Here is a 21,891-nt window from a genome sequence, read left to right as displayed (position 1 = left end):
AGCAAATGCTCACACCGAAGGCGCTGGAAACAAGTACATTTTAGAAAAACGCTTCAGAGGATTCTCAAAATTACACATAGCTAAATCTCCTACTACTTGAATTCATGAATAGCACAATTGTGTCCGCTCTACTGAATAAGGATAATAATTTGCAGCTGTAGTTTTAAGATTATACTCAGCACCACCAAATGGATCAGCACCAACAGGGTGTGCTGGTCCTATGCAACACTGGTAGCATGTCATTGCATTTTTAATCCTCTGATTTAAAAATGGATAAACTGTCAGATTTGTGTCTCATAAGATTAAACATGTTTGTTTTTTTCAACTGAAGAAAAACCAGCCTTGCAGTCACGTACATACACACACAGACAAACCAAAGCACATTTTCTGTTTTACTCATAAATCATTGGTTTACAAAACTGACAATTGTGTTGACATCGCAACCTCTTGATTGAAAAAACTACCAAAAAATAGAAGCTCTTGCCAGATCACTTAACATATACTGTACTTGACATGTATGTGTATATGAGTATATATGTGTGTGAGTGTGTGGATGGTCTATATTTGTGTTTGCAGTTTCTATCTGTGTGCGTGTGTCTCTAGTCCACAGCCAGTCCAGTGGCAGAGTTGCCGTTAGGCGTTTCTGTAGCGTTGCAGTTAAACCATCTGCGGCCTCGGTTGGTTTTCGTGTGTCATTGCCATGGCGACTCATAAATGGCTGTCACAGCTACTTGGTTTTTAGAGCTCCTGGCGGTTATCCATCTGTCCGACTTTTGCCACGGCTGATCAGTGTCCCTGACGCGGCTGTTCGCTACTTTCGCTCTGCTTTCTGGACGTTTCCTGGTGTGGTTGTCATTGTGATCTGGTGTTTAGCACCTGGACAGTCTTGCGGCCGTAGTGCCAGTAGCTATAGCCTGACGCCGCTGTAGTCACCGCTGTAACATACCTGCAATATAATATAACAAAGGACATATGCTGTAATTCAAACCACAGTTTCATTCAGTCGGTTGGTTGATTTGGTTTAACAAGTATCATTTTCCCGTTGTAGAAAGTCTTTATTGTGTTATGGGAGGAACTATTAATCACCCTTCAGTGACTAGTCACAGTTGATTAATTGGTACATTTAAAAAACAATGTATCAAATTACTTTACTTCAATTAAAATTGTGCAATTCAATTCTGCCTTTTTTTGTGTGCAGTGGTTACTTCAAGAAAGACATTTTGGGAGAAGCAATGCACGCTATTAAATGAAAAAAGTACAAAAGTGTTTTGAAACATCACTTATTTTTTAAATGTGATTGAATTCATCCATCATTAGACAAAATACTACTAGAAACGGTATCTATCGGTACATTTAATGATGAATTTACTTGTTTTTTGGAACTGCGTCATATATATATATATATATATATATATATATATATATATAGATAGATAGATAGATAGATAGATAGATAGATAGATAGATAGAGAGAGAAATGAAATTAAGACCTTTATAAATTGTGTTTTAATCTTTATATTGACCAACTACTGAAAAGGCTTTACTTATTTCAATAGTTTAGGCTCCAATTCACTTGTAGGTAGAAACTTTGTGTAATTAAAGTAGATGTTAATGCTACAAGTTGGTTACAGAGACTTTACAGTTTTAGTCAGGGAACATAAAAGAAGCAGGGTGAAAATGAAGTCTGAGTGTACAACGACCGAGCAAGACAAACAGATACCTGTTGTTGTGTAAATTAGTTCAACAGTCTGCTGAACTCGTAGAAAAATGTAGGTTACTGTGACACTGTAAAATGTTTGTCCTGAGTCGGCTCCCTACTCCAACCCACTCAGAGTTGTGAATTGAAATGAGTCAGTGCACTTAACCTGAACACTGCTGGAACAAACATGTGCTTAACAGAGATGAAACCATTTGCATTAAAAACTCTTTGGACAATAAACATTTGTTGTTGTAATTACTACACTAAAAAGTAAAGGACATGATGGATATTAAAGTCAAGTGGATAAGTCCTGCGTGTGTATGCATGTGTTATACAGTGCGTGGGGTTTACCATAAGCCCTGCAGCAGGATATGGTCTGTATACTGAAAGACTGGAGCAGCCAGAGAAGATGCAACCAGAAGGAGCTGGATGGCTGTGTTCACCTAACAACAACAACAAAAATGCACACACAAAGTCAGAATAACATTATAAAAAGGCCCAAAAACATTTCACATTCACAGACTACCGGCTTCTCCAACAAATGAAGTTTGGCTCATTATTTTTGAGAAAACCTGCTGCACATGTGGCTGGTTCCAAGAACAAAACAACACTTTTTGGCAGGTAAAAAAAAAATAACACTCCTGCCAGACCCTTTTCTTTTCCAGGTATCAAAAATAAATTATGCAGAATTTGTAGTGGAGCCGTAAAGGAACATTTTGACAGTGAATTTAATGTGTTAGAATGTGTACAACAGATTTCGTATTGTGGACTCAAATTAAAAGTGATGGCTGAATGATCTGCACTGTGCCAGGTTTTCAGTTTCTGCATCTGGTGACTGTCATGCACATGTCATAAAGAGCCATAATAACATAATAAGATAACCACACATTCTCATTATATCCTGTTATTTAAGCCTCCATTGTTGCTAAATCTCCACTTTAGTACAGCAATGTACAAAATGTTCAAAGTCTGGTGTACAGTAAGAGTGGGTGGTTGTGTCTGGGTGTCACCTTGCTGAAGAGTGTGGGCTTGAGCTGAGCTGTGGTGTAGCAGGGGTTAAAAAACTTGCTAAGGGTCACCTGGAGGAAAAAGAGGAAGAGATGGCAAAGTACATTCAATGTCCTTCCTCAACTTAAGCGGCCATTGTAATCCACAGTACATTAATATTACTTTCTACTTCGAGCAGATCTTGCACCCAATACTGTATTTTTAATTTGTCAAAGTGGGCTTGTTTAGAGTGAAATGTGACGTGTCTCACCGGTGGAGGTACAGTCTTGTATCTAACCCAGAAGACAGCAGCTATCAAACCAATGTCTCTGGAAATCACTAGAGCCGTCAGCAGAGCTATAACAGAATAAACAACACAATACAAAAATCACATGAAAACGCAGTAAGATGGAAAAACAACACGAAGAAATGCAGCTTTGTAATTCCACTGTCATTGATCATTCTCTCAAATACTGAAAATAAGAGTATATACAGAGGTAGCTAAAACAAGAAATGCAAACAGTCCAATACCTGGTATAAGTTCAGCATAGGTGAGACTGACATACAAAATACTGATAAGAATCTTATCAGCCAATGGGTCGAGAGCGCTGCCCAACGCCGACTTTTGACTTGGCCACGTTCTGGCAATGTAACCATCCAACTGAGTAGAGAAAGCGGTAGAAAGAGAAGAAGACATTGTAATAGATGCCTTTTTAAGGTCTAAAGGAGCAAATGCAGCAAGCTGAAAGATTTATTTAAGGTGACTGCACTGAAGTTCATGCCAATAATAACCCATCTGACAATATGGCTTGAAGTCAAGGCCAAGACCAACCCCTTCTTAATTACCTGACCATGTCTGCGATGTCCTGGTGATTAACAAACATGTTACATTAACATTACAGTGCAGATGTCTTGTTTTGTGTCTGGTTGAATGAGTCAATGATTCACAAATAGCAAGACAGCAATTAAATCCTGTGACAAAATGTTGTCCAGTTTTATGATTGACACGTCAATTCAGATTCAATTTCAAAAAGGGCGAGACAAATATCAGTATCTGTAGGCATGTGTCTTGATAGAATTCTAAATTTATAGTACATTGACTTGACAATATTACTTATTACTGCTAATGGGAGACCAATATGTTTTTTTTTTTTATAATTCCATAGTTTCCATGCATCAAATGTCTGAAGTCCAAAACCATTTTTTTTTAGTGAAAGTGTGTGTATCTGCATTACCAGGTCAGTTGCTCCAGCCAGTGTGAACAGAGCGAGACTGAGGTGAAAGTGCTGCTGGATGATCAGATGACCCAAGTACGGGGCCAGCAAAATCCGACACACGCACAAGAAGTTGGGGATTGTCCACGGGTTCTCATACTGCAGAAAAACAGAGTAGTTACATACAGTGTTACTTCACAGATCAACATTGGGTTAAGAAATCAGAGACAGATAATAGCATGGACATAGCACAGCAGGTAAATCAGCCTAAACCTATTCCTGCAACAATTCTAATAATGAAGATTTACGAAGAATTCACAATCTTGCCGGGTTAAAAACCACTGTGGAAAGATAGGAACATAGAAATATTGTAATAATAAAAAAAACAATTGACCGTTTTTGTTGTTGCTAGAATTTTGGAGGTCGATACCAATACTGATATTTCTGAGTTATAAAAAATCTGCTGACACACAAAACACACACGTTTTTACAATTGAAAGATAAACTTGCCTGTGCCCTCTGGTGGACAAACTATAACAGCAACAGTTTCTAAATTTGTATCTCTTTCACATTTCTGTACTGCAACTTACCTTTACTTGCAATAGGCTAATATTGAACGATATGTCAGCCCAGCCCATCAGTCTAGCTCTATTTACAGTGCACTTCTGTACAACCTGAGTATATCCATCTTATGCTACTTTATACTTCCACCTCACTACATATCAAAATGCAACAATGTACTTTCTTGCTTTCCTTCATGTACTTGACAGCTACTTACTTTTTATGATAGATTTTACATACAAACAAACGCACTGCTGTATAGATCTTTCTCGACCAACATCATCACACCGAGTAGGCTACACTTTGCTGACAACATTAGAATGCGAGGCTCTTGCTTGTAAAGGGTCTGACGACTTCTATCACTGTTGGTTTGTTTCTATCTGAACACACTTCAAACAAGTGATTTTTTTTTTTCTACCATCTTCTGTTATCTTTTCACACTTTACATTCCTACAGTTAACTGTCAGGACAGTCCTGTAAGCTACTCACCAGCTCTTTGAACTTGAAGAGGCCCTCTCCCGGTACCGGACTGGCTTCATTCCGGTCCGCTGCGGGGGAGGTGTCCGGTGTCTCCTTGGTCTTCCCGCTGCAAAGCCCACGAGCTTTAGGGGACAGCAGAGACTTGAAGCTGGTCACCGACCTCTGGTGACCTCCCTGGTGCAGAAGCACGGTTCCTTGCGCGTGCCAGGGCGTCGCTTTCACCTGCTGGAGGATCCCACTCCAGCACGCAACGCGGCTGTCCGTCCCATTGACTCTAAAGACCCACGAACCGCTAACCGGAGACTGTTTTACCCTCGCGCAGTCGGTGACAGGTGTGTGTCTGTGCCGCCATGACGCAGGTTCGAGCCGACACACACCCGCACACTGCGCAGACAACAGACAGCGAACATTTGCTGCGTTGCGACACAATGGCGCGGAAGGCCTCCGAAAACACATCATCATCATCTTCACGAGGCTTCCGTTACCGACCTGCTGCTATCGTGTGGTTCGTACCCGGTTTCATATTTAAGTTTCAGACGGTCAGAGCCAAGAGAATCACAGCTCCGGGGGATAAATGCTAGATCGCACCCGATAGACGTGTCAACGCCTGCGCAGTGTGTTCCTGATGACGTCGACACGTGTTTGGGTTTGCGATCATACATTCTATGGGTGCGATCTAGCGTCTGGGCTACCCAAAGCTCCAGCCGGCCATGACTTCAGCTAGCAGGCTGCCATGTTGCCGTAAACTGACACCGCAAAGGGCGTCGCAAAATCGTCAATGACGCTTTAGTTGACAAGGCTTTTATTTAGAAAAAAAAAAAAAAGATGTGATTAAGACAAGTCACAAAGTTAATATCAGCAAAACAAAGTTATCAGAGTAATGTATTTGTAATAATGACACCATAATCAACAGTTTTAGAGCTTTGCTGATTGTATTGTCCAATTTTATTTCAAAGTTAAAGCATGTTTTAATCACTGTCAAATCCTTTTCTGTAATCCTTAAAAAAACTAAACATGCTGAGATTTACAGGAAATTAAATCATTTAATAACGGAATGTTTAATGTAAACTAAAAGTGCATACCAGACAACAAATAAACCAGAAACGGTAGACGATACAGAACGTTTGAGACAAAATGAGAAGCAAATATTGTATAGTTGCAGGTTTTTAGATCAATATATATATAGCCTGACCATTACTGGATTCTTGAGGTCAATTCAAAAGTTAATATTTTAGAAAACAATATATTGCCAGCTTAATACCACAACATAGGAAGCAATGACCATCTTTACCAAGCTACTAAGCATCATAAGATAACTTTTTTTTATTTTAGTGCCATAGAAATAACAGTGACTTCTAAAATATAATTTGAACTGAACTTCAAAAAAGTCTCTTTACGACAAAGTCATCTGTGTGGAAAAATAAACAAGAAACTCAACATTGAGGTAGTATTAGTCACCTTATTAGGTATTTATCGAATATAAGTACATCAGCACTTCTCTCAGACGTTTAGAGTGCCAAAGACTGACCTTACTTTGAAAAAAAGAATTTCAACTACAACTGTTTGAAACAGTCACCATGTACTGAAAAATGATGTACATTGAAAGGAAAGTGTACCCGACTATAAGGATTTTTTAGTTCTGAAAAAAGATGTTATATCTTTATTAAGATAATGGCATCTGTGAGGCATCACATCATTGAACCAACAGGTGGGGAACTAAATAACAATTTTCTTAAAGCCTTGAGTAATGTCTGAAGTGTCACTTAACTGATGCAATTACAGCCAAGTCACACCATACCGTGTTGAGTTCAGCATAGATGTGGTGTGTCTAATGGAGTCAGTTCCTCTTTTTAGCAGGAGGTTGGTGGTCATGGGAAAAACTGTGGTCGCTGTAAGGTTGTGGAGAGATGCCCTCTGTAAGGTTTTAGTAAGTTAGATGATCTGTCTCGTGTTTGACGGTTGCTGTGGTTGTTACAGTCTCTTCAAAAGGTTTCACAGCAGTCCGTTGGGTGGAGGTTTGGTGAAAGTGGTCTGGATAATGAGCTCCCCATCAAGTTCCTTTCTCCCTCTTACATAGAAAGAGACCCAGTTCAGTTATCCCGAACACTGACCTTTTAGCGGGGTCTGCAGGATGAAGCTGGTACCCAGCTCTTAGTCTGTTGCAGTTGCCAGTGATCAGACAGTCTGCAGCTGGTACAGCTTAGCTCCTTTCTTCAGCAGGAAACCCTGTTCATTGAGGGAACTCACCAGACCTTCAAAATCCACCACCTGAAAGGGATTAACCAAAGACTGAAAATAAACCATCCAGCATGCATAGAATGATAGTGTTTTCTGTGTTAGGATTAGGATTTACTGCATGTATTCAACACTCACTCATGGCCTAAATTACTGAGAACGTTTTTTTTTGTTAGGAAGAGATTCTTTAACCAACAGACAATTCACCTTTCTATAATCCACCCATGTCTGTCATTCCATCTCTTTTTCTTATTTTCATAGGGGTTTGTTCAGTGACTCCGACTGTATTCATGAGTAGTAGGCATCCAAATGCAAAAGTCTTAAAGCTCCATTGTGTAATTTTTTGAGTTGATTCTTAGCAAAAAACCCTTTGTTCTTTCACAAATATGTGCTCATTCATGTGTAATTACTTCCACCAACTAATCAAAGTATTCTCGTAAGCGTAGAATCTGCCATTCAGAATACATAGGAGCGACTCGCGCGAATGACGGCAGCCATGTTGCGCCTCCATCTTTAAAATACATTAGCCAAAGTGGGACATACCTCCGCATTTCGCGCTTTTCACTCAGTGGCACTGACTGTGACGAATGCCAGGGAGAGAGGGAGGGAGAGAAGATTACTTGCTACTGCCGGCAGATTTGAAAGCCTGTTGAAGATGGAGGATTGTGCCTATTCTCGAGGACATGTAACTGAGTCGCCAAGGAAGTTAAAAAGAGAATTAGAACGACAACGCCACAGGCAAAGCAACAAGACCAAATTTAATATTGGAGTGGCTTTTCCAAGATGGAAAGGGATCATAAGGAGCAAGGATTTTAAAAGGGACGCCGACGTTGCCTGCTTTCTTCTCAACTGGTAATTCTGCTTATTTGTGTAAATTCAATTTGTGTTTTATAGTTGCTACTTGCTTGGCTAACTATAGCATGGTTGTGCATAACGCTAGAAAGACGTCTAGGATACTTTTCCTCGCGTCAATGATGAAAAAGGATTGTCTACCTTGTAACATAAACGTAATCATCATGTGTCGTGATTTCCCTGGCAGCTCACGTCATATGTGTAGTTGTAACACAGACTAGCTACAGCTAGAACAGCTGCGTGTAAACGATGGAGATACTAAGAGCTAATTTCGGTTTCATTGACATTGTTCATACTGCTCAGAGAAATATTAAAAACACAAACCTCCGTTGCTCCGTAAACATTAAACATTAATCTCGTACAATATACAGAATAACGATAGCACTGATACTTTACTAACATTAGCTTGTATATGTTTGGGAACCTGATAGCTGATGTTAGCAATGAAATGGTACCAAAATAACTTAAAACTATTATTACACTGGAAGCAACACTCACGGACAAAGTCGTCGCTAATTTAAAAATAGAAAGTAATATTCAGTTGGTTGTCATATACAATTTCACCGCTAGATGGGAGAAATTCTGACACAATGTAGCTTTAACTTCACCAGTATTTCTATTTCAGCATTTTAATTTTGATGTGTCGTTCTTAAGCAAGTTCGATACGTTCTAAAAGGAGCTCTACTTCATTTGCAAAATTTGGATGACAGTCCCAGTCACGGATTAGATTAGTCAGAATAACATGGGGGTGTTTGTGCCTTTCATTTCGTACCGTTTATCTAGTGCACGTGTATTTCAGTTTCACCTTAATGTTGAGTTTGTTGGCGATAGATCGAAGCATCTGTAGGTCAAACTGCTTCTGATTGGTCCTCTGAGCATGCATGTGCAGTGCGTTGACCAGTCTTTTTGCAACGCTACGCTGACTCATGCCTGATCCAAGCTGTGAGCGCTCAAAGTCCAGATTGCCCAGCCCATCTGAATATGTATCAGCCAGACTGCAAAACAAAAATACACACACAATTTAGTGAAAATCACTTTGTTACTTGACATGATCACAGTTATCAGTTCTGTAATGAGTATGCTGCTATGTGCACTAGTTTTAAAAACAAATTCTATATATTGTGCAGCAAATGAATATCAAGAACACAGGTGAGAGCAACATGTTATCTCTGCAAATCCAAGATTCTCTCCTTAAATCTTTAAATTTAAGGTAAGTGACAAATACACAGCAAAGCTGAAACAATTAGTCGGCAATCTGTTGACAGAAAAATGCTAAATATTCTCTGGTTTGAACTTCTGAAATGAGAGGATTTTCTGCCTCTCTTTGTCTTAACAAACTGAATATCTTTATGTTTTGGAGAGTTGGTCGGACGAAACAAGCAATTTAACGACATCACCTTGGGTTTTAGAAAATTGTGATGACAGTTTGTCTCTCTTTTGTTGGTTGCAGCCCTAATACACACAAAGCTCCCTGTAGTGTCACCTGTGTTTCATGATTTCCACCACATCTTCAGCATCACTGCGGGTAGCCGTCTCTCTGAGCTCCAGCCTGGCTCTTGCCTGCAACAAAAACACAGTTAACCACAGAAGTACTGGGGTACAACTGGGAAAATTGTTCCTTTTGTTAGACACATAAAAGTGTTGAGCCAGAAACTATAGCAGAAAACCAAAAGATGTTATCTAGTATCTTAATCCCTTACATGTTGCTTTTGGGTGAACACACTGAATACACCAAACATACAAAAACCTCAGTTAGTCTAATTAAAGACTCGAGTTGTCGTGTGGTGATGGGTGTGGAATCAGCGGAGTGTGCCTGAGATCTCAGCGACAGGTAGAAGTCCTGAAGTATCTTTGCGGCTTCAGGAGAGAGCGAGGGATGGACATACTGGCGAGCGTAGCTGATATACTTCCTTAACAAACATACTGGAATGGGGTCTACAGTTTCACCTGCAGTGATCTGGACACAAACAAACATATTGCATGAATGCAAATGATCGTTGAAGGTGGGACAATAAAGTTAATCTTGAATCTTGAATATCACTGTACTCCTTCAGTATGGTCCATTGTATTTACCTGCAAACGTTCAGACAGCGGCATGTCTGAGTGTTCTAGGAGGATGGAGGTCTCTAAATCACTGTTAGCCCTGGTAACTATGGCGCTGCTGGTTCTGCCTTTTCCTGCCCTGTTTGCCATGACGTGTTCTGACAGGTGCCGGTCATGTGACTCATCTGGGATGTCCAGGAGGAGGAAGACGACGTCGAATCGAGAGAGAAGTGCTGAACCCATTCTAAAGACAAGAATGCAGTGCTGTAAATATAACTAAACCACTTATATTTACACAGATATACAGTAATATCCGACAGCAGTCCCTAAAAACCACAATCAATGTACCGTGAGCTGACTTACTTCAGATTTTCAGAAACAGTCTTGCCTCTGTTGTAATGTCCGCCGATGGGGTTCGCAGCAGCTACGACTGACGTCCTTGCTGGCAGAGAGGAAACTATTCCAGCCTTAGCCAGACTCACAGACTGCTGCTCCATGGCTTCTAGCAGAGCCTGCTGCTGGTTGCCCAACTTATCAAACTCATCAATGCAACACAGGCCTAAAGGGAACAGACAGAGAAAGAGAATGAAAAGAGAATGAGGCCAGTAGAAGAAGACAATAATGTAGCGAAAAAAAGAAAAGAAACAAGCAGGAGTGACAGATGGACGAATAAGCCCAACATGTTTTCTATGCAGTTTTGCATGCTTGCAGCCCCAACAGGTAGAGAGATAACAATGTGTGGTTCTCCAATTCTGTTGATTACCCAGTTGTTTTTTTAAATTCCTAATCAAGGTGAGAAGTTTGTCTGACACCTTGAGCCTTTTTTTAAAACCTGGGTAACAAAGATGCAGTGCTGCACTGAATGAAACTAAACGACTGTCTAATAAATCAATTTACATTATCTATACACAACGCAGGTATAAATACACTTTTTTAAAGCAATGTTTCCAATTTCTTTCCTACCTTGGTCAGCCAGCACCAAGGCTCCGGCCTCTAGAGCAAAATCCCCCGTTCCAGCGTCTCGAGATAAACTCACGGTTAGTCCTAAAAAATTTAATTCCCAACTTGATTATGTTGCAACAGATCTAGAAAAGTGCCCGGAGAGTAACAACCACCTTAGCTTAAGGAGAGTAGTACTTTTAAGACAATTTACCTGTGGTGCTTGTGCTGTTGCCACATACATAGATTCCTCTAGGAGCCACATTACACACTGCCTACACACACACACACACACACACACACACACACACACACACACACACACACACACACAAATATATATATGAAGTTTACTTATGCACACTGAAACTGGTTCATCTATTACAGCTTCAGAAAGTAGACCTAAAATACAACCTCAGGTAAAGAGTAACAACATTTTTACTGTTTTCACTTTATCTTTGCCAGACATTACTGCTCTACTAAAGTATGTTTTCTGTGTTACCTGCAACATCTGACTCTTCCCCAGTCCAGGGTCTCCCACCATCAGGATGTGTGTGTCTCCTCTAACTGGGACGCTGTTCTTGCCAGTGTGTTTCTGCCGGCCTCCAAACAACGCCAAGACTAGAGCAGCTTTCACCAGCTTGGGACACACAAGAACACATGATCTTAGCCTTGACAAATCAAGATGACAGAACATGATCTGTTTGCCAGGTGTGAATGACTGCTGTTTTTAACCAAATCATTAGGTATCCCTTTGTAACCTCTGATGAAAATGCTGTTGGTGTTCTTGATCACACAACTCACCAGGTGGCCGTAGATGACAGGACACAAAGACCTGAAAGAGGTGAGAAGATCAGAGTGTTACATATCTTGGTTTGAGTTAATAGCAGTGTTTAAACAGTACTAAAGAGGACTACAAGTCTACACACACAGTAGCAGCCATGTGTGGCTGAAATGCAACACTAACCAAAACTGTTGGATGAATGAAAAACAGCAAGACAAATTCCAAGATCCCTAGAGGTGTGGACACACAGAGCCGATGGCCAAACGTCGGCAGAAAAGGCAGTTGGGCTGATCAGTCTCCCCAAATTGGTCAAAGAAGTGCCTCGGAACACACCAAAGTGAGTCTCCATAACAGCAGGCGGCGCTAATCTGTATTGTCGCCCAAAAATGAAAACCGGCAGCTGATTGGACAAACGCGTCACATGGGTCTTGTTTCTCCGGAAATTCAAAGCCAGACTGTCATGGCTTGTTCAGAATACGATCTCATATTGTACTAAAATAGTTCACCGAAACGTGTTTCTGAAAACATTTTAAGAGAGAAATAGGCCATGCAGTTGCTGAATCTGTCTTCATTTCAGATCAACAAAGGTCAGTTTAAAGATTTTGAGACTCTAATCACGACTGCCGGCAGTGCCCGCCCTGCCGATTATACATGTCAAATCAGCCAAAATGACGGACGACCGCATGGAAACACCGAACAGACTCGAGAACCTGACCTGGCTCTGTGTGTCCACACCTTAAGACTAGTTGAGGCAAAAAAATGTTGGCCTGAGAAGTCATTTTGTTAGCTACATCATAAGGTTTGATCATCTAGACCAGGGGTGTCAAACTCAACTTCACTAAGGGCCACATTGGAAAAGGAGAATCGCATCAAGGGCCAGATATGTAGAGTTTATTTTCATAAAAGTCAAATATCTTTGACTGTATTAGTCCATATCTCATATAGTCTTCTCACTTACAGTTTGGTCCACATAAAGCCCTTAAAAAGGCAGCAAATAGTTCCTTAGAAATCTTAGAATTTAGCAAATCAAGCAAAACAAAGATTACATTTTAAAAGTCGACTCCCAGCAACCAGTTTCCCAGCTTTAATTTAAACTCTCTGCTTCTGTGGGAATTTCTGGGAGTCTCAAAGTCGGCAAATCTACCAAATTCTGCTTGTGTGTCGTGTTGTCGTTTGAAAAACAGTTTCCTGTCTTTTTTGTTTTGGTGCACAAATAGGCGGGCCAACATTTATTGTGAACCTAAATTGATATGCGGGCGGATCAAAACCTGCCAGGGGCCGGGTTCGGCCCGCGGGCCTTGAGTTTGACACATGTGATCTAGACAGTGGCCATTTTGGCCAAATAGGAATACAAAAAATTATTTAATACGCTGTTACTATACTCAAAGTGCAATGAATCGCAGTCTTTCATGATGCGGTATTGTGCAAGTTGACATCAGGAGGACAATGAATAAACAATAAATTATGCAGCCCTAGAAAAGAAAAGAAACAAAATTGTCCCACAACGCCCATGTTCTCTCTGTGGTTTGGGATGTATGAAAACTACAAGTTGATGTCTGGGTTCCGTATATTTTTGGGCCATGCCCGGTAGAGGTTACCATACCCAATCGTCCCCGCCCCGGCGGCACCCACACAGCATCACCGTCAGCCCTTGGCCTGCCATGAAGCCGCAGGCCAGAGGTCTCCGATCGGGCAGTGGACCAGACTAGGTTGATCATGAAAGGGTGCCCCCACACCGCGATCCCATATCCGTCTTCGCGAAAGGGATTAAAAGGCGCACAGGAAACAAAAAACTAAAAAAATATACGACCCAAATACCAGACATGGCTGATTCGCACGGGATTAAGATCACAGACAACCTCCGAATGACTAGAAGTTACCAGGTAATACTAATCCCGTGCGAATAGGGCTATATTGTAGGTAATAAATATCTTACTGTACGATAAGTCTCAGAAGGTCAGGCTGTGACTGGATCTCCTGGATGGCATACAACTCCTTCAGACTGAACTCCTCCCCCCCAGAACGATCTTCAAGTGACCCCTGACCTGACTTGGACTGCTTACCTACACATTAAAAGCAAAAGAAAAAACGTATTTCTCTGTTGTATTACATTAAGTGCTCCGCATAATTTTAGTACAAATATACAAGCTTCAGTACCTTTAGTATTGCTGACTGAAATGGCTTCAAGGTAGAGGAGGAACATGCACTGATCCTTATTCCCCCGGGAACTACCTGCATAGAAAAAATAATAAGAGTGATCTGTGTGTGCTCTGTTTGGGGCCACTGTGACAGTGGTTGGGAAGGCAGGAGAGAACTCCTTCCAGAATTGTGGGTACCTAAATATAGGCTTATAGTGTATACTGTATATATACAAATATAGTCAATACATTTTTACATTTAACTAAGTACCAGTAAAAGGCAAAAACTTACTCCAAACTTCACCTCCCACCCTGGTTAGAATGTGTGTGTGAGTGTGTGTGTGTGTGTGTGTGTGTACCATCGCTGGTAACTCTAACTATCCCTGTCACAGTGACTGTGTCTCCAGGGACGCAGCTGTCACAGAGGTCAGATGTCAGTTGACACTCCACGGTGCGCGGGATCCGTCCAGTCTCCCTCTGCTCTCCGCCCATCAACTCCTGCACCCTGAAGTAGCACAAAAAAAACCTAATTTCAAATGCTGTATGTAAATGGTGACCCAGGGTTGGAGATGCACTGCTTTTTTTTTTTTTGCATTAGAATATTTTCTGAGAAAAGCTGGGACCTTCTCACAATATTCCCCTTTTTAGTAGAGATAACCTTCCACAACAACATTGTGTGCCACAGAGGATAACGTTTAGATTTTTGCAGTTTTCTGGTAAGCAGCTGTCCTAAATTGAAATAGTGCCTCCTCTTACTTATAATCAGAAAGCATAACTTCAGAGACCACTGCTGGAGCCAATACATTGCATTCTTTAACCAACAACTGCAACAAGGATTTCAGTTCACCAGGTGTCGTTTTTCACTGCTGATCAAATTGTATAAATAGGCACATGATAAACTTACTTAATGATCTGCCAGTCTACAGTATGAGTAAAAGGGGAACTCCTGCTAGGGGCAAAGGTACGACTGCGGCAGTCCGGCTGGATACACTAGGTGATAAAAGACAGAGTATACACACATTAAAAGTGCAAAATGAATCAGTAAATCTAAAGAATTATGTCAAAGATGAAGGAAAATTATATATATATATATATACACACATATATATATATATATATATATATATATATATATCATATATATATATATATATACATACATACATATATATATATATATATATATACATACATATATACATATATATACACACACACACACACACACACACACACACAGTTGTGTTCAAAATAATAGCAGTCCAACATCACTAACCTCATAAATCAATTTTTTTGGTAGAAGTGATATTTCTACATGGCAAATAATTTACTAGTAAGTGTTGTAGAGTCATAGAAAACCAACAGACCCAACAGTCATGACACGCATGCTGCTCATTCTGTGTAATTGAATCTGTAATTGAAAGGGGCATGTTCAAAATAATAGCAGTGTTGTGTTCAGTTAGTGAGGTGATTGATTCTGTGAAGAAACAGGTGTCAATTATGGCCCATATTTAAGGAAGGAAGGAAGCAAATGTTGTGCATGCTGGTTATAGTGCATTTCAAACTTAAATACTCAAAATGGGTCATTCCAGACATTACTCTGAGGAACAGCGGACTTTGATTAAAAAGTTGATTGGAGAGGGGAAAACATATAAAGAAGTGCAGAAAAGTATAGGCTGCTCAGCCAAAATGATTTCAAATGCCTTGAAATGGTATCCAAAGCCTGAACGACGTGGGGAAAAAACGGTCAACTACCATTCGAATGAATCGAAGAATAGCCAAAATGGCAAAGGCATAACCAATGATCAGCTCCAGGAAAATCAAAGAAGACTTAAAGTTACCTGTGAGTACTGTTACGATCAGAAGAAGGCTATGTGAAGCTAAGCTATCAGCAAAGTCCCATTGCTAAAAAAAAAAAGACATGTACTGAATAGGTTGAAATTTGCCAAAGGACACATTGACTGGCCAAAGGAGAAATGGCGCAACATTCTGTGGACTGATGAGAGCAAAATTGTTCTTTTTGGGTCTAGGGGCCGCAGACAGTTTGTCTGACGACCCCCATGCACTGAATTCAAGCCACAGTACACTGTGAAGACAGTAAAGCATGGTGGTGCAAAAATCATGTTATGGGGATGTTTCTCATACTGTGGTGTTGGGCCTATTTATCGCATACCAGGGATCATGGATCAGTTTCAATACAACAAAATACTTGAAGAGGTCATGTTGCCTTATGCTGAAGAGGAAATGCCTTTGAAATGGGTCTTTCAACAAGACAATGACCCAAAACACACCAGTAAGCGAGCAAAGTCTTGGTTCCAGATGAACAAGATGGATGTTATGGAGTGGCCAGCCCAATCCCCAGACCTCAATCCCATAGAAAACTTGTGGGGTGACATAAAAATGCTGTTTCTCAGGAAAATCCCAGTAATGCAGAGGAATTGTGGAATGTAGTTCAATCGTTCTGGGCTGTAATACCTGTTCACAGGTGCCAGAAGTTGGTCGACTCCATGCAACACAGATGTGAAGCAGTTCTCAGAAATAATGGTTATGCAACTAAATATTAGAGCAGTGATTCAAAGTAAAGCAAACCCTTGAGACATTTTTCAGTTTATACAGTAAATGTTTAAGTTTGTAAAGAAAATTGAACAGCCTAATATTCCTTTTTCTTCACTTTCTGTAAAGGTGTAACACAAACTTGATCAATTTTGGTCATGTTTGGATTTGGAATTGAATGTGCAGTGCCCCTAATGCATTGATATTATGGAAATAAAAGCTATTCTAAGGATTTTGAGCATTATTCACTTTTTTAAACACACTGCTATTATTCTGAACACAACTGTACATATATATATATACACTACCGGTCAAAGGTTTGGGGACTACCAGCTGAGTTCAGTTGCATTGTTTTTTTAATCAGGGCAGCAGTTTTCAGATTACATTATGTGCTTACATAATTGCAAAAGGGTTCTCGACTGTTGTAGAAAGAAGTGGCTGATCTTTAATGCAATATCTACATTGCCCATTATCAGCAACCATTCATCCAATGATCCAAAGGCACATTCTGTTTGCTAATCTGATATCATTTTAAAAGGCTGACTGAGAAAACATTGGAGAACCCTTTTGCAATCATGTAAGCACATAATGTCATCTGAAAACTGCTGCCCTGGTTAAAAAAAACAACCAATGCAACTGATCTCAGCTGGTATTCTGTCTATAATGGAGTGGAATGGAAATTTCTAAGTGACCCCAAACTTTTGACCAGTAGTGTATATATACACAGGTGATACTTGGGAAAATTAGAATATCGTGCAAAAGTTCATTTATTTCAGTAATTCAACTTAAAAAGGTGAAACTAATATATTATATAGACTCATTACATGCAAAGTGAGATATTTCAAGCCTTTATTTGTTATAATGTTGATGATTATGGCTTACAGCTTATGAATGAATTAGAATATTGTGAAAAGGTCCAATATTGTAGGCTCAAAGTGTCACACTCTAATCAGCTAATTCATCCAAAACACCCGCAAAGGGTTCCTGAGCCTTTAAATGGTCTCTCAGTCTGGTTCAGTAGAACTCACAATCATGGAGAAGACCTCTGACCTGACAGTTGTGCAGAAAACCATCATTGGCACCCTCCACAAGGAGGGAAAGCCTCAAAAGGTCATTGCAAAAGAAGTTGGATGTTCTCAAAGTGCTGTACCAAAGCACATTAATAGAAAGTTAAGTGGAAGGGAAAAGTGTGGAAGAAAAAGGTGCACAAGCAGCAGGGATGACCGCAGCCTGGAGAGGACTGTCAGGAAAAGGCCATTCAAAAGTGTGGGGGAGCTTCACAAGGAGTGGACTGAGGCTGGAGTTACTGCATCAAGAGCCACCACACACAGACAGATCCTGGACGTGGGCTTCAAACGTCGTATTCCTCTTGTCAAGCCGCTCCTGAACAGAAAACGCCAGAAGCGTCTTACCTGGGCTAAAGGAGAACTGGTCTGTTGCTCAGTGGTCCAAAGTCCTCTTTTCTGATGAGAGCAAATTTTGCATCTCGTTTTGAAACCAAGGTCCCAGAGTGTGGAGGAAGAATGGAGAGGCACACAATCCAAGATGCCTGAAGTCCAGTGTGAAGTTTCCACAGTCTGTTGATTTGGGGAGCCATGTCATCTGCCGGTGTTGGTCCACTGTGCTTTATTAAGTCCAGAGTCAACGCAGCCGTCTACTAGGACATTTTAGAGCACTTCATGCTTCCTTCAACAGACAAGCTTTATAGAGATGCTGACTTCATTTTCCAGCAGGACTTGGCACCTGCCCGCACTGCCAAAAGTACCAAAACCTTGTTCAATGACCATGGGATTACTGTGCTTGATTGGCCAGCAAACTCGCCTGACCTGAACCCCATAGATAGATGGAGCATTGCCGAGAGAAAGATGAGAGACATGAGACCGAACAATGCAGAAGAGCTGAAGGCCGCTACTAAAGCATCCTGGTCTTCCATAACACCTCAGCAGTGCCACAGGCTGATAGCATCCATGTCACGCTGCACTGAGGCAGTAATTCATGAAAAAGGGGCCCAAACCAAGTCCTGAGTACATATGCATGATTATACTTTTCAGAGGGCTGACTTTTCTGTATTTAACAGTATTTCTTTTTTTCTCCAATGATTTCATGTAATATTCTAATTTTCTGAGATTTTGAATTTGGGGTTTTCATAAGCTGTAAGCCATAATCATCAAAATTATAACAAAGACTTGAACTATCTCACTTTGCATGTAATGAGTCCCTATAATTATTAGTTTCACCTTTTAAGTTGAATTACTGAAATAAATGAACTTTTGCACGATATTCTAATTTTCCGAGTTTCGTGTGTGTGTACAATAATACTTGTGAAAACAAAGTTGTGGAAAGAGTAAAGATGTTGCAGGAAAAAAGTGTGCATACCTTGGTAGGTGTAGCGTATTTCCCGTGCTGCAGTGGCAGTGACTGTGTGTGCATGCAGCCCAGGCACCTGAAGGCCATCCTGGTACACAGAGGTCTGATATTGCTCACTCTGACCACTGTTCCCCTTACACACACCAGCCGTCCAAACACACTGGCACGTAATGTCCGCAACGCAGTCAGCGGTTCATAGTTATACAGCCTGTTGATGATTCACACAAATAAAGCAATCCTTCCTTCATGGTTGGCAGTTGTACAGGTGTCAAGCAACAACTGATTGTGCCTCACTGTGTGCATTACCTCGCGCTAATGTGAGGGATGTTGATGATTGGTGTAGCGACAGGAAGCTCTTCCTCTTGCAGCTCAGCAGCTTGTTTCTCCAAATCTATAGTCAACACCTGGGAAACACACGTAACATGTACTATTCATTTATTAAAAGGCTCAGAGTACTTTAGAGTAGGGCTGCACGATATGAGGAAAATATCTAATTGCGATTCTTTTTGACTGATATTGCGATATGATTCACGATATTGGAGGGAATGATCATGTTCTCATTTTTATTGACTAATATTAAATCTTAAAAAAATAAAATGATTATAGTGTGATTTTTGCGAGGATCTGTAGCAAACAAAGATGTTTTCTGTAGTCTGTAGGATAGGATTTGTAGGCCGGGACGTCTCTGCAGCACCACAATACTTCATTCAGAATGGTGTGACATAGAGCTGGGCAATATATCGATATCGTGATATGAGACTAGATATCGTCTTAGGTTTTGGATATCATAATATGGCATAAGTGTTGTCTTTTCCTGGTTTTAAAGGCTGCATTACAGTAAAGTGATGTCATTTTCTGAACTTACCAGACTGTTGTAACTGTGCTATTATTTGCCTTTCCCCACTTAGTCATTATAGCCACATTACTGATGATTATTTATCAAAAATCTCATTGTGTAAATATTTTGTGAAAGCACCAATAGTCAACACTACAATATCGTTGTGGTATCAATAGAGGTATTTGGTCAAAAATATTGTGATATTTGATTTTCTCCATATCGCCCAGCCCTAGTTTGACACATATTTTGCCTTTAACAAATATTGCGCCCCTCGATTTGGACATTGCACTAGTCCATATTGCGATTTCGATAAAATTGCGATTAATTGTGCAGCAGTATAAATTACGTAACTTGCAAATGACATCATATGTGTGTAGTAGCGACTGTGTGTTTGTACCTGGTGAATGGCCACTCCCAAACACTTGAGTATCATCTCTGGCTGCTCCTTCAGCTCTGTGGTGAGATCAGGAAGCGCTTCACGTACGGTTTTGTCTCCAGTCAAGTCTGCATAATCTACAAGAACACTGCCCTGACGCTCAATCTCATCCTGTGCACAAACAAACAGTAATTCGCCTTTTAACTGACTGAGCACAACAAAAAGTCCAAACTTGTTTTATTGACAAATGTTTTTCCCTGCAAAAGAAATGCATATAATAGATAAATAACTAAATAAATAAATAAATAAATAGATAGAAAGACTATATTGAGAAATGTTAACCCTAATGGTCAGTTTATTAAACAGAAAGTTACACAAGCAGACAGACTGACCTTGTCATACAGATCAATCTTAGAAGTGAAATATTTCTCAAACACTTTGATCTTCTCCACACTAGGTGAGCTCTCTGTGAAGCCTGCACATAAAAAAAAGACATATTAAGACATATGTATATCACAGACACAGAAAAGGCTACATGATCATGACCATTATATGCGTCTACAACATGCATTATCATCATGTGAAACAGAGCTTTAAGGAAACACACGTACCTTCTGTGAAGTAGAGAGCCCATCCTTTGTACGGACACAATATATCTAGAGTAGCCTGACAAGGGACTAAAGAGGCAGACAGGCGGTTTTTGTAAAGCAGGATTGTAAATTATGACACACATTGTAACAGCTTTTCATACAGAATTTCATTTTAAAAAAGATTAGATGCTTGTATTTAATGTATTCTGCTCATTTTGTGTTTTTCTCCCACATCTTCTCATTATGCAGTGAACTAGAGCACCTTGTTTAATACTCTACAAAAAAAGAATTTATTTTTGCAGATTTATATATAAAAAAAAATACATTATAACCCTAAAAGGTAATTACTGAATATGTTAAATGGAAAAGCAAATCAAACTCACCTCTCTGGCTGCTGAGGGTATTGATTCCTGATTCTCCTCCTCCACCTGCTGATCCTCCTCTCCATGGTCTACTTCTCCATCCTCCCCATCCTCCTCCCCTCCCACCTCCTCTCCATCCTCCTCCTCCTCCTCCTCCTCCACCACCACCACCACTTCCTCCTTCTCCTCCTCCCCTCCTACCTCCTCTCCATCCTCCTCTCCATCCTCCTCCTCCTCCACCACCACTTCCTCCTCCTCCCCTCCATCCACTACTACTACCGCCTCCTCGTCCCCTCCATCCTCCGCTCCCACCCCTCCATGAGCCTCTCCTGGATTCCTCGCCACTCATTACTTTCCTAAAACAAAGCAAGGAGGAGGAACAGTGCAAGAATTAGTGAGGCTGACAGCAAGGTAGTTTGTTTTCTTTGGGTTGTTTCAGTCAAACATTTGACAACCATGCAGATGTATTTGTATACCTAGATAGAAATGAGAAAAATGTCTTCTCCTCCCGTCCAATCATGTGTAAATGAAATGAAAACAGTGTACGTGAGTGGCACGCATGTGTAACAAATGCGATACCAAAATAAATTATTGAATATTTATTTTTAATTCACTACATATGACAACATTTGAATTAAACAATATTTACTTCCCAAATAACTGTGGTGGTGCAACTTTATCGCAGTTTCGTTTTCACCACTTCAAACTCCATTTAAACAAACTGTGAATTTAGAGGCAACGCATTTGTCTAACTACCTCGTGCAGACCGAATTAAAAAGCCTAAAAAAAAAACTTTACAAATACGAACCACTTGAGACGTCGGCATACAAATGGTCTACTAAGCAGTACTTTGTATTAGCAAATTCCAAACGT

General features: G+C 40.4%; 2 protein-coding genes across 2 annotated transcripts; both read right to left on the bottom strand.

The window, feature by feature from the left end:
* Positions 1 to 374: 374 nt before the first annotated feature.
* crls1 (cardiolipin synthase 1) lies at positions 375 to 5,610 on the bottom strand. The gene is made up of 7 exons (XM_078272875.1): positions 4,951 to 5,610; positions 3,922 to 4,059; positions 3,218 to 3,347; positions 2,958 to 3,043; positions 2,710 to 2,778; positions 2,051 to 2,142; positions 375 to 946 (listed from the first exon to the last, which is right to left on the bottom strand). The coding sequence occupies exons 1-7, from the start codon at positions 5,404 to 5,406 to the stop codon at positions 853 to 855; spliced, it is 1,065 nt and encodes a 354-aa protein (XP_078129001.1). The 5' UTR covers positions 5,407 to 5,610; the 3' UTR covers positions 375 to 852.
* A 253-nt stretch (positions 5,611 to 5,863) lies between these two features.
* On the bottom strand, positions 5,864 to 21,211 carry mcm8 (minichromosome maintenance 8 homologous recombination repair factor; the record flags this gene model as incomplete). The annotated part of the gene is made up of 20 exons (XM_078273780.1): positions 5,864 to 7,209; positions 8,834 to 9,023; positions 9,512 to 9,588; positions 9,776 to 9,985; positions 10,102 to 10,315; positions 10,435 to 10,630; positions 11,035 to 11,115; positions 11,225 to 11,285; positions 11,513 to 11,650; positions 11,815 to 11,845; positions 13,731 to 13,857; positions 13,952 to 14,026; positions 14,292 to 14,437; positions 14,837 to 14,922; positions 18,862 to 19,060; positions 19,159 to 19,256; positions 20,088 to 20,237; positions 20,459 to 20,541; positions 20,678 to 20,743; positions 21,040 to 21,211. Coding segments are annotated over 20 exons (2,493 nt in total), but the record flags the coding sequence as incomplete, so codon positions are not given.
* Between the last annotated feature and the right edge of the window lie 680 nt (positions 21,212 to 21,891).

The sequence above is a fragment of the Sander vitreus genome, chromosome 17 (assembly GCF_031162955.1).
Source record: "Sander vitreus isolate 19-12246 chromosome 17, sanVit1, whole genome shotgun sequence".
Classification (NCBI taxonomy): domain Eukaryota; kingdom Metazoa; phylum Chordata; class Actinopteri; order Perciformes; family Percidae; genus Sander; species Sander vitreus.
The sequence above is the reverse complement of the archived record's forward strand: the minus strand, read 5'-3'. Positions and strand labels throughout refer to the sequence as shown.

What these genes read in the sequence shown, in the direction of transcription:
- crls1 (XM_078272875.1), bottom strand. Translation starts at nt 5,406, where the DNA reads ATGATGATGATGTGTTTTCGGAGGCCTTCCGCGCCATTGTGTCGCAAC. An exon ending in TCTTCAAGTTCAAAGAGCTG is followed by an intron (nt 4,060 to 4,950) that starts GTGAGTAGCTTA and finishes GTTTTTCTGCAG; the next exon opens with TATGAGAACCCGTGGACAAT. An exon ending in CTATGCTGAACTTATACCAG is followed by an intron (nt 3,044 to 3,217) that starts GTATTGGACTGT and finishes ATTCTGTTATAG; the next exon opens with CTCTGCTGACGGCTCTAGTG.